The sequence below is a fragment of the Phascolarctos cinereus genome, unplaced genomic scaffold, assembly GCF_003287225.1.
Source record: "Phascolarctos cinereus isolate Bilbo 61053 unplaced genomic scaffold, phaCin_HiC Scaffold_726;HRSCAF=1367, whole genome shotgun sequence".
In the NCBI taxonomy this organism is placed as follows: domain Eukaryota; kingdom Metazoa; phylum Chordata; class Mammalia; order Diprotodontia; family Phascolarctidae; genus Phascolarctos; species Phascolarctos cinereus.
The window spans coordinates 52,680,574-52,693,198 of NW_027556098.1; the positions used below are offsets into that span (position 1 = coordinate 52,680,574).

The following is a 12,625-nucleotide window of genomic DNA, read 5'->3' on the forward strand; positions in this document are numbered from 1 at the left end:
ATTTTCAGTGTTCAGCGACACAAGTATGAAAATTCAGCCACGGCAGATTCATCCATTGTCGCAGCTCTTGGCGCGACTGCTCCCCTCAGAGGCCCCTAGGTTTAGTGCAGCCTCAAGTCGGCCCCACCCCGCCCCGCCCCGCCCCGTCCCCACCCTCAATCCTGGCAGGCCCTTCTGTCGAGCCTTGTCCGCCTACTTTTGAGAAACTACAATTCCCAAGAAGCACCAGCGTACTGCTCTTGCGTCACGTCAGGACCGCCTCACGCCGCGGGGGCCGAGAGGCGGGGAATCGTTGTCCTGCGCATGCGTCTCTTAAGTCACTTCCCCCTCCTCGCTCTGAGCTACGGTTTGACCTACAGCGACCACAGGAGAAGATGGCGGCGCCCGGTGCGTCCGGGATGCTCCGGCAGGTGAGGTGGCAAAAGAGGAGCTTCTTCTTCGGGGTGACTGACGGGGTCCTCCACCCGTGATACCCCCCCATTCCCAAAAGGAAGTGTCAGTCGCCCCCGCCTGGCCCCTGCCCCTGGGTCTGCGCCATCTGCCGCTTCTCCTTGGATGGAGAAGAGGGGACGCCCTCGGGGAGCGCTAGGCCTTGGAGACCGCCCCTCCTTCCCGGCCCTACGCCCTTCTCCCACCGTCTGCGGCTCCCCCGGGGCTCGAGTCTGGGGGCCCCGGAAAGGCCTGATGGGGCGGTGACCTTGGGGGCTCCCCGCAAAGCCGGCCCGGGGCTTAGGAGTAGAGAAAGGGCGGTGCGGTGTCGGTGGCCTTAGGCCCCGGCGGAGGAGATGGCTAACATGGGGGGGGGTTGCTGGTTTTGCCAAAGATTCCTGTTTCTCCTCCTCTCCCATCCGGTCCTGCCTCGGAGAGTGGGAGGAACCTTGGAGGTCTTCGGGGCCGGATGAGCAAGAACCAGACCTAGAAAGGTTAAATGCCTTGCCCAGGAGTCACACAGCGAAGGCAGGTTTGAACCCGGGTCTTCTGACCCTTCCATCCAGCCCTCTGCACTACACCATGGTCTATCAATGACTTCTCCTTCATTGATAGATCCGATGACCTTTTTTCACCTCAGTCCTCATCTCTCTTGACCCAAGTGTTTGACACTGCTGGTCACCTTTTCCTCCAATATACTCACTCCCAATTTTCATGACTGCCTCTCAGTGGATATAAAAAATACAAAGAATGAAACAATCTCTGCACCCAAAGAGCTTACTTACATTATGATGTCTGACGGGGGAAAGGCAAGTGCCTATGTATATGTGTATGTATGTATATATATGTTAATGTATGCTAAATAAGAATGTACTTACAGAAGTATGTTATATGGAGTAATAGAAGTATGTTAATAATATACTTCTGTATATTAAGCAGTGACTCTTGATAAGTAGTAATAATATATATGTGTGTAAGTGTATATTCATGTACATACACAGTACATATATTCATATGTATACATACATTCATTGCGTATAGATTCATTTATACACATATGTAATGTATAAAGAGAATACATAAGGGGCAGCTAGGTGGCGCAGAGGATAGAGCAAGGGCCCTGGGATTCAGGAGGACCTGAGTTCAAATGCAGCCTCAGACATGACATTTACTAGCTGTGTGACTCTGGGCAAGTCATTAACCCCATTGCCTAGCCAAAAAAAGAGAGAGAATATATGTGCATGTAGCCATACAAAAAGTACTTAATAATAGCATTTATATTGTGCTTTTAAAATATCTCATTTTACCTTGTCAACTCTCCTGGGAAGGTAGGTGCTATTATTATCTTCCCCATTTTACAGATAAGGAAACTGAGTCAAACAGGTTAAGTTGCCCGGGGTTACAGCTAGTAAATATGTATGTGTCTGAGATCTCAAGGGAACTCAGGTCTTCCGGATTCCAGGTCAAACATTCTATCCACTGTGCTACCAAGAGTCATCTTACCCTATTATCTTCTAATTTGCCTTCTTTCTTTAAAGCATTTTTTTCCCTATCTATTTGGAGTTTTTTACTTTTGTTCCATAATCTCTGACAAATCTATAAAATTTATTATCTTGCTCTCTTTTTCATTTAGTTTTTTGGTTCTTGTTCCTTTGAAGAATTTAGCTTTCATTGGTTGGCTTTTTTTTTTGTTAATTTTTCCATCAGTCTCACTACTAGATTATCCACTTGGAAATTGCTCTTTGCCTTTTCATCCATAAGCCTTTTCCTTGCAGCAACTATTCTGTGCATATTGTCTTTCCTGATAGAAAAATATGAGCTCCTTGAGGTCAGGGACTGTAACTTTTTTTGATTTTGTATCCTTAGTGTTTTGTAGTGCCTGGCGCACAGTAAACCCTTAATAAATATTGTTGACTTATTGATTAGCAAATCCTGTTGATTCTATCTCTACAGTTTCTTTCTACTCTCTTTCCTTCGCCGTCCCACGCTAGCACACAGCCTGTCATCTACCAAAACTGTTTGAATAGTCTTAACAGCTTTGCTGAAGGCTCCATTCCTTCCTCCAGTTTGTCCTTCATACCAGTGCTCAAATAATCTTCCTTATCCTTAGTAATAAGATCTGTTCATATAACTTTTTGGGTTAAAAATCTTTCAGTAGTTCCCTATTACCTCTACACAATTTTAAACCCTCAGCCAGGCATTCAAGGCCTCTGATCCACCCACTTTATTTTTCAGTCAAACTTTACTACTTGCCATCTCCAGTTTTGTCTTATATTTATTTTTATATTCCTGTATCCTATACTATGCCCTCATTAAACCTTTTTAATCTCTTTTTACTGTGTGCAGTGGGTGCTGAATGTTTGTTGAATTGTAGCAAATTCTACAGCCAGTTTTCATGTAACATTTACTAGAAGAATTTAGTTTTACCAGTCCAGAAATAGTCTGTCAACAAGCACATTAATAAGAAAGGGATCTTAGCTCTTTACTTCAAGGGTCTTATTTTCACTATTGACAATTATTTATTTCTCAGAATCAAGGCCCATTGTGCTATAATATTACCAAATTATTTTCGTAATCTCATTTAGATTCTTCAGCAAGAGAGTTTATCTAGTATTCAGAATACCACTTCCAGAACTATCCACTTTCTCCAGTTATTGAATTGAGTCTGGCCAAGTTATAGGCATGGATGCTTGCCACAGTCTATGGGTCAATCTCAGGGGATCCTTGAACTTGGATGGGGAAAAGGTTACATCTTTATTTTCACTAACTTTTATCCAAAATTTAGTATTTCATTTAATTATGAACAGTGGCAACAAATTATATTCTGAGTTGATAGCTTTTACCAGACTACCAAAGAGTCCAAGAAAGAAAATAGATTAAGAACCTCTGCTTTAAGGAATGTTAATATAAACTCCAAAGTCTCAAATTGTTTTAAATATACATCTTCAAATAACTCTTACTGTTTCTCTGTATGCACATCTTCACCTCCCTCCTAGAAAACTGGCCCAGGCTGGATGTTGGAGGAAAGAAATTTTGGTATTACCTAGGGTGCTTCACAAGTCAGCAAGCATTTATTAAGTGCTTACTATGTTTAGGCCCTGAAGATTCAAGAACAGAAATGGAAAAATATCTGCCCCTAAGTAGCCTGTGTTCTGGGAGGACAGCCAGCATACACACACTAACTACAAGGTAGTTGGGGACAAAAAAACACCAGGAACTTGGGGAACCAAGAAAGTCTTCACAAAGAAGTTACATAATGAAGTTTTGACTGTATTTTTCTATCTTCAAAGTGGCGTGAGTAAACGGTGCCTCGTGAATTCAGTTTCTCCACAGTTTTGTTTACAAAAGTCTTCAAGTAAATGTTTTACCTTATTTTCTTTTGTCTTTAAGGTACGCCACTTCACCACTTCAGTGAGCAGACCATTTGCTAAACTCGTCAGGGTATGTTTATTTAATTACTTGGCTATACTTTACCCTAATCAAGAGTTTCTAACTGTTAAACTGGGTTGCAATATGGTACACTAAGTTACATTGATTGGATTTTAATTTTCAGTATTTGTCTATCAAAACATCTGGGTTGTACATGTTTAATTTTAAATAACTAGATTTTTTTATCACAATGCCATTTCCAAACATAAACCTCTTATTCCTCATTTTCATTTTGCAAATTCCTCATTGAATTTTCAAAATATTTGCCAGGCTTTGCCATTATTTAATACTTTTTTTAAACATTAAGATATTTATAGAGTCCCAAGTTGGAAGGGACTCCGGAATCCATCTGATCCAACTCATACCTGAAAATGAATTCCCTCTACAACATTGTCCACTAAATGGTCATCTAGCCTTTGAATGAAGATCTCCCACCACCTCCTGAGAAGCTCATTCCACTTTTGGATAGTTCTGATTACTAAGATGTGTTTCCTTTTAATTCTTAATGGATAAATATGCTTCCTTGTAATTTCTACTCATTCCTCCTAGTTCTGTATTTTGGGGTAAAACAGTTCAAGTATATATTCCCTTTTCCACATGACAACAGTTAAGATCCTTTTTATTGCCTGGAAACTCCCTCTGCAACATGTAATCTTAGAGGGGTCACAGCCAATATGTTTAGAGGCAGGTCCTAGCTAAACATCTTCTTCATCTGATTGTCATGGGATATTATAATTTATCATGAAAAAAGTAATTTGAGTAATAGGCTTAATAAGTGACCAAAAGATAAGTTAAATTGGACATAGAGCCTGAGCATTATACAAAAGGGAATCTTGTTATAAATAACATTATAAGATAATTTTGTAAAAATGATACTTATAATACTATTAATATATTCTATGCCAATATTATGCATAATGTAAATTTATGCTTTTAAGTATGTTTCATAAATTTGCTTCTGTGTACTATGAGGGCTAGCTTCTTTTGTTCCAGTTTTCTTATTTATAAAATGAAAATGTTAGACTGGGTTGTTCCTAAAAGTCCTTGATTATTAATTTTTTTTAACAAAAATAAATATTTTATTTTTACCTCTGATAACAAGTATGAGTGAGTATATTTTGATATATGAACAAGAGTGAAAGGTAAAACAGAATATGGTTGTGCATGAAACCATACTTTCCTGATACTGATCTAATGTTACCCCCCACACCCTGGTTCTCATGTACCTTTCCAGACTTATTTCATAATACTCTTCACATATGCTGTTTTCCACCCAAACTATACTACCAGCTGCTCCCCCAGACTTGACATTCCATCTCTCATAATTTTGCACAGGTTCTTCCTTATACCTGAAACGCATTCACTTCACCTCTGCCTTTTAGTATCCTTAGCTTTTTTTTAGTAGAGAGTGCTACTTCCTTTGTAAAGCCTACCCTGATCTCCCCAGTTATTGGTGCTCATCCCGAAATTACCTAGTATTTACTTAATATGTATATGAATCTTCTACATTAAAATGTAAGCTTCTCCAGGGCTGAAATCTTGAGTCCCTGTTCCTGGTCCACTTATAGTCTTGCACACTGTAGGCATTAAATAAATTAATTGATTAGTATTACATTTGTATGCCAGCATTTATTCAGTTGTTCTCCATTCATTGGGCATCCGGATGTTTTTTCAGATTTTTGCTATTGCCAAATACCATGAATATTTTTATACAGCTGGATCTTTATTTTCTGTCATTTATGTCACTGGGGATATAACTATTATTAGAAATAGCAAATATAAAACAGCCCAGAATGAATTGATCGTCTTAGAATCAGAGCATTTTAAAGGTTCTCGTCAGATTTTCTCCTCTTCTGTATAAGGAAACTGAGGCTCAGGAAAGTTCATTGACTTTCCCACATTCATAATAATTAGTGACAGTGCTGATCAGTTCAAATCAGTTCTTTAACTCTTGCTTAAACTTTTACAATATACATAACAAAACTTAAAACTTTAATTCTGGTATTGAAAGCTTAGTAGTAGCTATCTTGAATAATTTTCTTCATTTCTTTTTAAGCCTCCAGTTCAAGTGTATGGTCTAGAAGGTCGATATGCCACTGCTCTTTATTCTGCTGCATCTAAGCAGAATAAACTGGATGTGGTAGAAAAGGAGTTACTCAGAGTAACAGTAAGTAGGCTTTCTGTGTTCTTAATTTGCAATCTAAACTGTTATTTTGTATTTTCTTTCAGTTAAATTGTCGTTTGCAGATAATTCAAAAACATTTGGCATTTGGAATACGTTATAGTTTAGTCTGTTTTAGAAATTACCTTCCTTTCGTAGCTTTTATTTTGTTTTCTATTAATATTTAATTTCATTTCTAAAATGAGTATGGAAGTTGGAGAGAGAGTAGGCATCTTAATATTTAAAATTAACTGCAAATAATCTCTGTGTGGGGATTACAGAAATTATGTTGAGGATAGGGCAAAGAAAAAAATCTCATTTGGGAAGAAAGGTTAATAAATAAGTTATCAAGCTAATAAGCACTTGTGCGCCAGGCACTGTGGCAAGAGCTGAAGATAAAAAGGCAAGACAGTCCCTGCTCTTAAGAAACTCAGATTTAATAGGGGAGACCACATGTAAACAATTATATACAATCAGTATACACAGGATATATTTGAGACAATCTCAAGAGGGAAGGCACCAAGATTAAGGAAGACTGGGGAAGGCTTCTCATAGAAGGTGAGACTTTAGCTGAAACTTGAAAGAGGCAAAGAGAGCCAAGAGCTGGAGATGAGGAGGGAAGAGAGAGTCTAGGCTTGGGGAATGGCCAGGGAAACTGCACAGCCAGGAGAGAGATTTCCTAGGGTGGAAAGGAAACAGCCTCGTGTGCTGCAGCCATGGCTGGATTTAGGGTCAAGAACCCCTTAGTTCAAATCTCTTCTGACACTGGCTGTATTGTAATGGATAACCTTCCTCAGCCTTAGTTTTCTGATGTATAAAATGGAGATAATATCTGTAATGTCCTCACAACATTATTATAAGGCTCAAATGAGATGGTGTTTATAAATTATCTGTCTGTGGTTTCAATGCCAGTTACACAATTATATTAGATAAGTCAGTTCATTTGAAAGAACAAACTTTTATTATTTTACTGATAGACTATTTTAGGTCAGAATACTTACTTTCATAATTAGAAGTTAGCTATTCCTTCCTGGCTTGGAATGTTGTATTCCAAGCCCTTTGCTCCTTTAATATGATAGATGTTAAATCTTATGTGATCCTTACTATAACTCCACAATACTTAAATGGTTTCTTTCTGGCTGCTTGTAGTATTCTCTCCTTTACCTGGGAGCTTTGCAATTTAGCTGTAATATTCCTGGGAGTTTTCATTTTGGGATCTCTTTCAGGAGATGTTTGGTGGATTCTTTATATTTCTGTTTTTTTCCTGTATTCTAAGATATCAGAACAGTTTTCCATTATCATTTCTTGAAACATGTCTAGACCTTTTTTTAATCATGGCTTTCAGATAGTCCAATAATTCTAAATTATCTCAAATCTATATTCCAGGTTAGTTTTTCTGATGAGATAGTTCATGTTTTGTTCTTTTTTTTTTCATTCTTTGGATTTTGTTTCCTTGTTTCTTTGATGTTTCATGGAGTTATTAGCTTCCATTTGCCTATTTATACTTTTTAAGGAGTAGTTTTCTTCGGTGAGCTTTTGTAACTCCTTTTCCATTTGGCAATTCTGCTTTTTAAGGTGATGTTTTCTTCAGTGTTTTTGGTGCCTCTTTCACCAAGCTGTTAATTGCTTTTCATAATTTTCTTGCATCATTCTCATTTATTTCTCCAGTTTTTCCTCTGCCACTCTTACTTGATTTTTAAAATCATTTTTAGCTATTTCAGGAATTATTTTATTGTTTGCTCATTTTCCAGCCAGTTTCTTTGAACTTTAATGTTGGGCTGTGCTTACCTGGTAGGGCAGATTGTCATAGCCAAGCTTTAGACTTTTTTGCCCTGCTTTTTTCACAGCTAGTTCTGGTGTCTGTACACCTTCAGTGCTTCCAAGGTGGTGTGATCTGGGGAGAGGTGTGATTGCTGCTCTCTAGTCTGTTCTCTGGTCCTTACCCAAGAAGGACCTTTGCTCCCTTGCAACTGCAAGTGTTACTCTTCACCCTGGAATTGCAACCCACAAGTGGGTATAGGCAATGAAGTTTCCAAATAGCACCTGGTCCTAGGCACAGTGCTAACACAGGGGTCCCTTCCAGTCTCTTTGTGATCAATTGTCCAGTCCCCTTACTGTCTTTGTGCCAAGAACTCCCAAAACTGCTGCTGCTCCTGTCATAGTTACTTCCAAGCCTCATAGCTGATGTTGCCACAGCATGGGCTTTGGTCCAAACCTCTCCTTCTGAACTCCTAAGTTGTTTGGGGTTAGAAAAATGCCTTATCTGGACCTTTTGTTGACTATTTTTCAGAATTAGATTTGAGGCATTATTTTGAAGTTGTTTGGAGGAGAATCTTGGGAGAGCTGGACTACAGTGCTTCCTCTATGCCACCATCTTGCCTCTACCCTCCTACTATAGCCTTTTCTGATAAGAACTCTTTGACAGTACCAGGGACTTTGGTGATGAGAATTTTCTTCTTTGGATTTTCAGTGTTTGTGGCAGCTGAGGTGAAAGCTGCAGTGCTGAGAGAGAGTGTCTTCGTGCAGGGTGGTAGTAGCTTCTCTCACCTCTCTTTCTTGCTGCTTTTGGTTGATAACTGGTTTATGTTAACTGTGACAGAGGGCCTTTTTTTTTTCCAGTTGCTCTCCTGGTAGATAGAATAGAAGCAGGTGTTGATTGGAGGCAGGGACTGCAATTTTCTAGGAATTGCTGCTACTCCTTGAGCGTTGGGGCACTTCCATTAGGATCTGAAGGGGAGTATTAGTCCTAATGATGATTTCTCAGAAAGAAAGCATCCACTTTTTAGTTGTGAATCTTTCAAAGTAAAGTAGTCTTTGTTTAGAAGAATTTAAGTGTGGTCGAAGTTCTGTTCGGACATATCTTATAAGGCAAAGTATAGTTATTGAGGTATAAGTTGCATGTAAATTGGACCTTGTGTTTGTGCTCTAAATGGTTAACAAAATTTGTGTTTTACTTTCAGAAACTTTTGAAGGATCCCAAAATGATTGACTCTGTTATGAATCCTCATATAAAGCGTTCTATTAAGATAAAAACCCTAAATGACGTAATAGCGAAAGAGAAGTTTTCCCCCATCACAACCAACCTCATGAGTAAGTATTTGTATAGTCTTTTTATTTAAAATGATCTTAATAAAAAAAATTCCATATGAAATATTAAGTGCTTAATAACTAGTTAAGGTTGCAGGCTCAGTTCCTATTTTGGTCAAACAGATTTTCTTCATTAGAGAATAATTTAAACATTAAAATATTGGATTTTTGTGACCCTCCTGTCCTAGTTGAAGATCAAAATGTTCTAGGTCATTGATTCTTGGAGGATGATTTGTGGATCATTGATGTTTAAATAAAACCTGTTTGACTTCCCTTCCCCTCCACCCCTCACCCCTTGCCCTAGCCAGCTGTCTTGCATATGTGTTAGATTTAGGTTACAATGGGGTCCAGAAAATAATGTGTCTAGTTCATCAGAAATCCTAACCACAGGTTGAAAAATTAATGGATATGTTTTGATAAAAATGAGTCTGTCATTCTGTTCACATATAGATGATCTAAATGCTATGGTGATATTGGAGCTGATAGGAAAATCAGATTGTAGAGTAGAACTTAGTTCTTTGTACAGTGTTCTTTCTTTGGGTCACCTAATAATGGCATTTTACACAGTTTTTAAAATTTTGTGCTTGAGGCCAACATGAACCTTTTCAGTGACTTGTTACTTATGTAAATGAGTTATTTTACAGTGCTTTTATCTGTTACAGAATTGCTTGCTGAAAATGGTCGCTTAAACAATACCCCAGGAGTCATTTCAGCATTTTCTACCATGATGAGTGTGCATCGTGGAGAAGTAGAGTGCTCAGTTACAACTTCATCTGTAAGTAATGGCTTGTCAGGTTTTTTTAGCTTTAACATTGAAACTAGGGTAATTCAATAAAAATGAGCAAATTAAGAAAGGTGGCCTGCAGCCAACTCGAGATGTCTCTCATCTTCAGATTAGCTACTTTTGCTGGTCCTAAGCACTTCCAATAACAAATGTTTCTTTCCAGCTCTTACTCTGCTTGCTGAGCTCTTACTGATTTTCAGAAATACTGGAATATTGTTGTTACAGAGGCCCAGAATATTGTAGGATGAAATTTTTGCAACCTTCCCTCCTTTTGCCACTGAAACATTCTAGAGGGAGAAACACTGATAATTAATGAAGATGTTCTATGTAGCGTGTGGCCTGTTGATATTGTAGGGTTTAAGTGTTTTCTTATTTTAAGAAATGTTCTTATCTTATTTGTTTTTTGTTTTTAATTTAAGTGGTTTTAAAGTTTTTCACTGTAGAAACACAGTAGGCTCAAACCTGTTCATGAAAAGAGGCAATGTGGCCACAGATTGAATGTTGGAACTTGAAATCAGGAAGATTTAAGTTCAAATCCTTCCTCAGACATTTATTTACATGATGTTTTAAAGTTTGCATGATGATGTACATTATCTCTGGATCTTCACATCAACCCTGTAGTTATGTGGCTGTGGATGAGTCATTTCACCTCTGCCACAGTTATGTCATCTGTAAAATTGGGTTAATTCTTGTAGCATCTGTCTTGGATGGTTGTTGTGAAGGTCTGATGAGATAATGTATATAAAGCACTAGCATAAGGCATAAATTTCCATTACTAGTAAATGGCACAAAAATAATATTGTTAAAAACCACAATAATAGCTTAGGCAAAATCTTTTGTGATGGAAATGGATTAGGTTGATAGCCCATTAAGCCTTTTAGCTTGGTAAAGTAGAGTTTGGACCCAGTATTCAGACTATATTGATTGATTTATATGGATTGTACTGCTGTTCAATAGAGTTGCATTGTGAACCCAGGTTTTCTTTTTAACCTCCATAAGGAATAGAAAGTTGATAGACCAAAAATGTCTTATTGTTCCTTTTTTAAGAAAATAGCCAGAGTACTGGACTTCAATTCAGGAAGACCTGGTTTCAGATTTTGCCTCAGCAACTTAGTAGTTGTGTAACCTTGGGCAAGTCACTTAACCTCTTTCAGCTCTGCTTCCTTATCTCGAAGATGAGAGGGTTGAACTGGATGCCTTCTACTAAGGCCCATCCAGCTCTTTAGTCTGTGATTCTGATGATGCTGTGACTTCACTTATTTCCCTTTTATCACTGCACCTTCCCCACACACACTTCTTATACCACTAAACCCTTCCTTTTAGTAAAGAAAAACATTAAGTAAAGCCTTCTGACATAAGAGCTTTATCTGACATATACTGCACTCCCATCATATTCTTCACCTCTCTACTGAGCATTATTTCCTTACCAGGAAAGGTTAGTTCTTTATCCACTGAGTATAGCATGGATGTGTGCTACCTCTTCATGAGTAACAATAGATGAGTTTATTTACATTTGTGGATTCTAACTTAATTTCACATGTATGTGAATTGTTAAAATAACTTTTTACCATTTCGTGGCTGGGCTCCTCTCTTTAATGTTTACTATGCAACATAGAGCATTAATAAGTTATCTAACAACAGGCTATATTGTAGTCTACACTGTAGAACATTTGAATCATAGTAATGTTGTTGCAGGTTTTGATGATATAAAATTGTGCTTTTTTGTTCCTCTTTGACTCTTTCTGTATTTTAAGATTATAAAATTCTAACTTTCATTCCCATTTTGATTTGCCTGATTTTTTTTAATGACATGTTTTCTTTGGTTTCATCTATCTTAGGCTTTAGATGATGCAACTCTTTCAGAATTAAAAACTATCCTGAACAGCTTCCTAAGGAAGGGCCAAGTCCTGAAAATGGAGGTTAAAGTAGGTTTTAACTTTTCATTTTTTGCCTCAAGACAAATTTAAAAATGAAATAAAATATATCTATTGATATATTTATATAAAAATGTTATCTTCCAAAACCAAATGTTCTCAGATCTCTATATAAAGATTTATATATTTTTCCAGGTAAATTATTGTTTTATCTTAGTAATAATGGATGGTTTTTAGATATTGTTTTACATTTGCATTTAATACTTCTCTAAGTGTTTCTAGAACCATTATTTTAGTTGATCAATGGAATTAAGCCAATACACATTTTTCTATGTTTTTAATATAACTGATTTTCTTCTCAGACTGACCCTTCAATCATGGGAGGAATGATTGTTCGTATAGGAGAGAAATATGTTGATATGTCGACAAGAACCAAGATCCAGAAACTAAGCAGGATTATGAAGGAAGCTGTTTGAAAATAACATTTTTCCGCAACTCATTAATGAAACTTCTAAAAATTGTGTAAACAATAAAGTACTTGGAAACTTTCATTGTGTTAATGTAGTTGAAGTATGAAATGCCAACAGTCTTGAATTATCCTCTGTTATGTAAAGTTAATGTGAGTTTGGTTTAACAAAAAAGCTGTCTGATTTGTGAATAAAATTTTCTGAGATTTTTGTCACAAATCTGTTTGTAATCTACCTGTGTTATACAATTGTCTCTGCTACCCAAGTGATATGTGTTAAATCCACTCCAAAGTGTCTACGTGACTATAACAAATACAGGGAACATTTTTTTACAAGGATTACACCACTCATTTTAATGCACCTAGTTTTGTGCAATGTGTTGTTTTATCTCCTT

The 12,625-nt window shown here is 37.5% G+C and overlaps 1 protein-coding gene across 1 annotated transcript; it reads left to right on the forward strand.

Annotated features, from left to right (window-relative positions):
• The first annotated feature begins 303 nt into the window (after positions 1-303).
• Positions 304-12,313, forward strand: ATP5PO (ATP synthase peripheral stalk subunit OSCP). The gene is made up of 7 exons (XM_020996033.2): positions 304-410; positions 3,820-3,870; positions 5,915-6,025; positions 8,980-9,109; positions 9,769-9,881; positions 11,729-11,815; positions 12,127-12,313. Exons 1-7 carry the CDS (start codon positions 375-377, stop codon positions 12,238-12,240), a joined length of 642 nt encoding a protein of 213 aa, XP_020851692.1. The 5' UTR covers positions 304-374; the 3' UTR covers positions 12,241-12,313.
• The last annotated feature ends 312 nt before the right edge of the window (positions 12,314-12,625 follow it).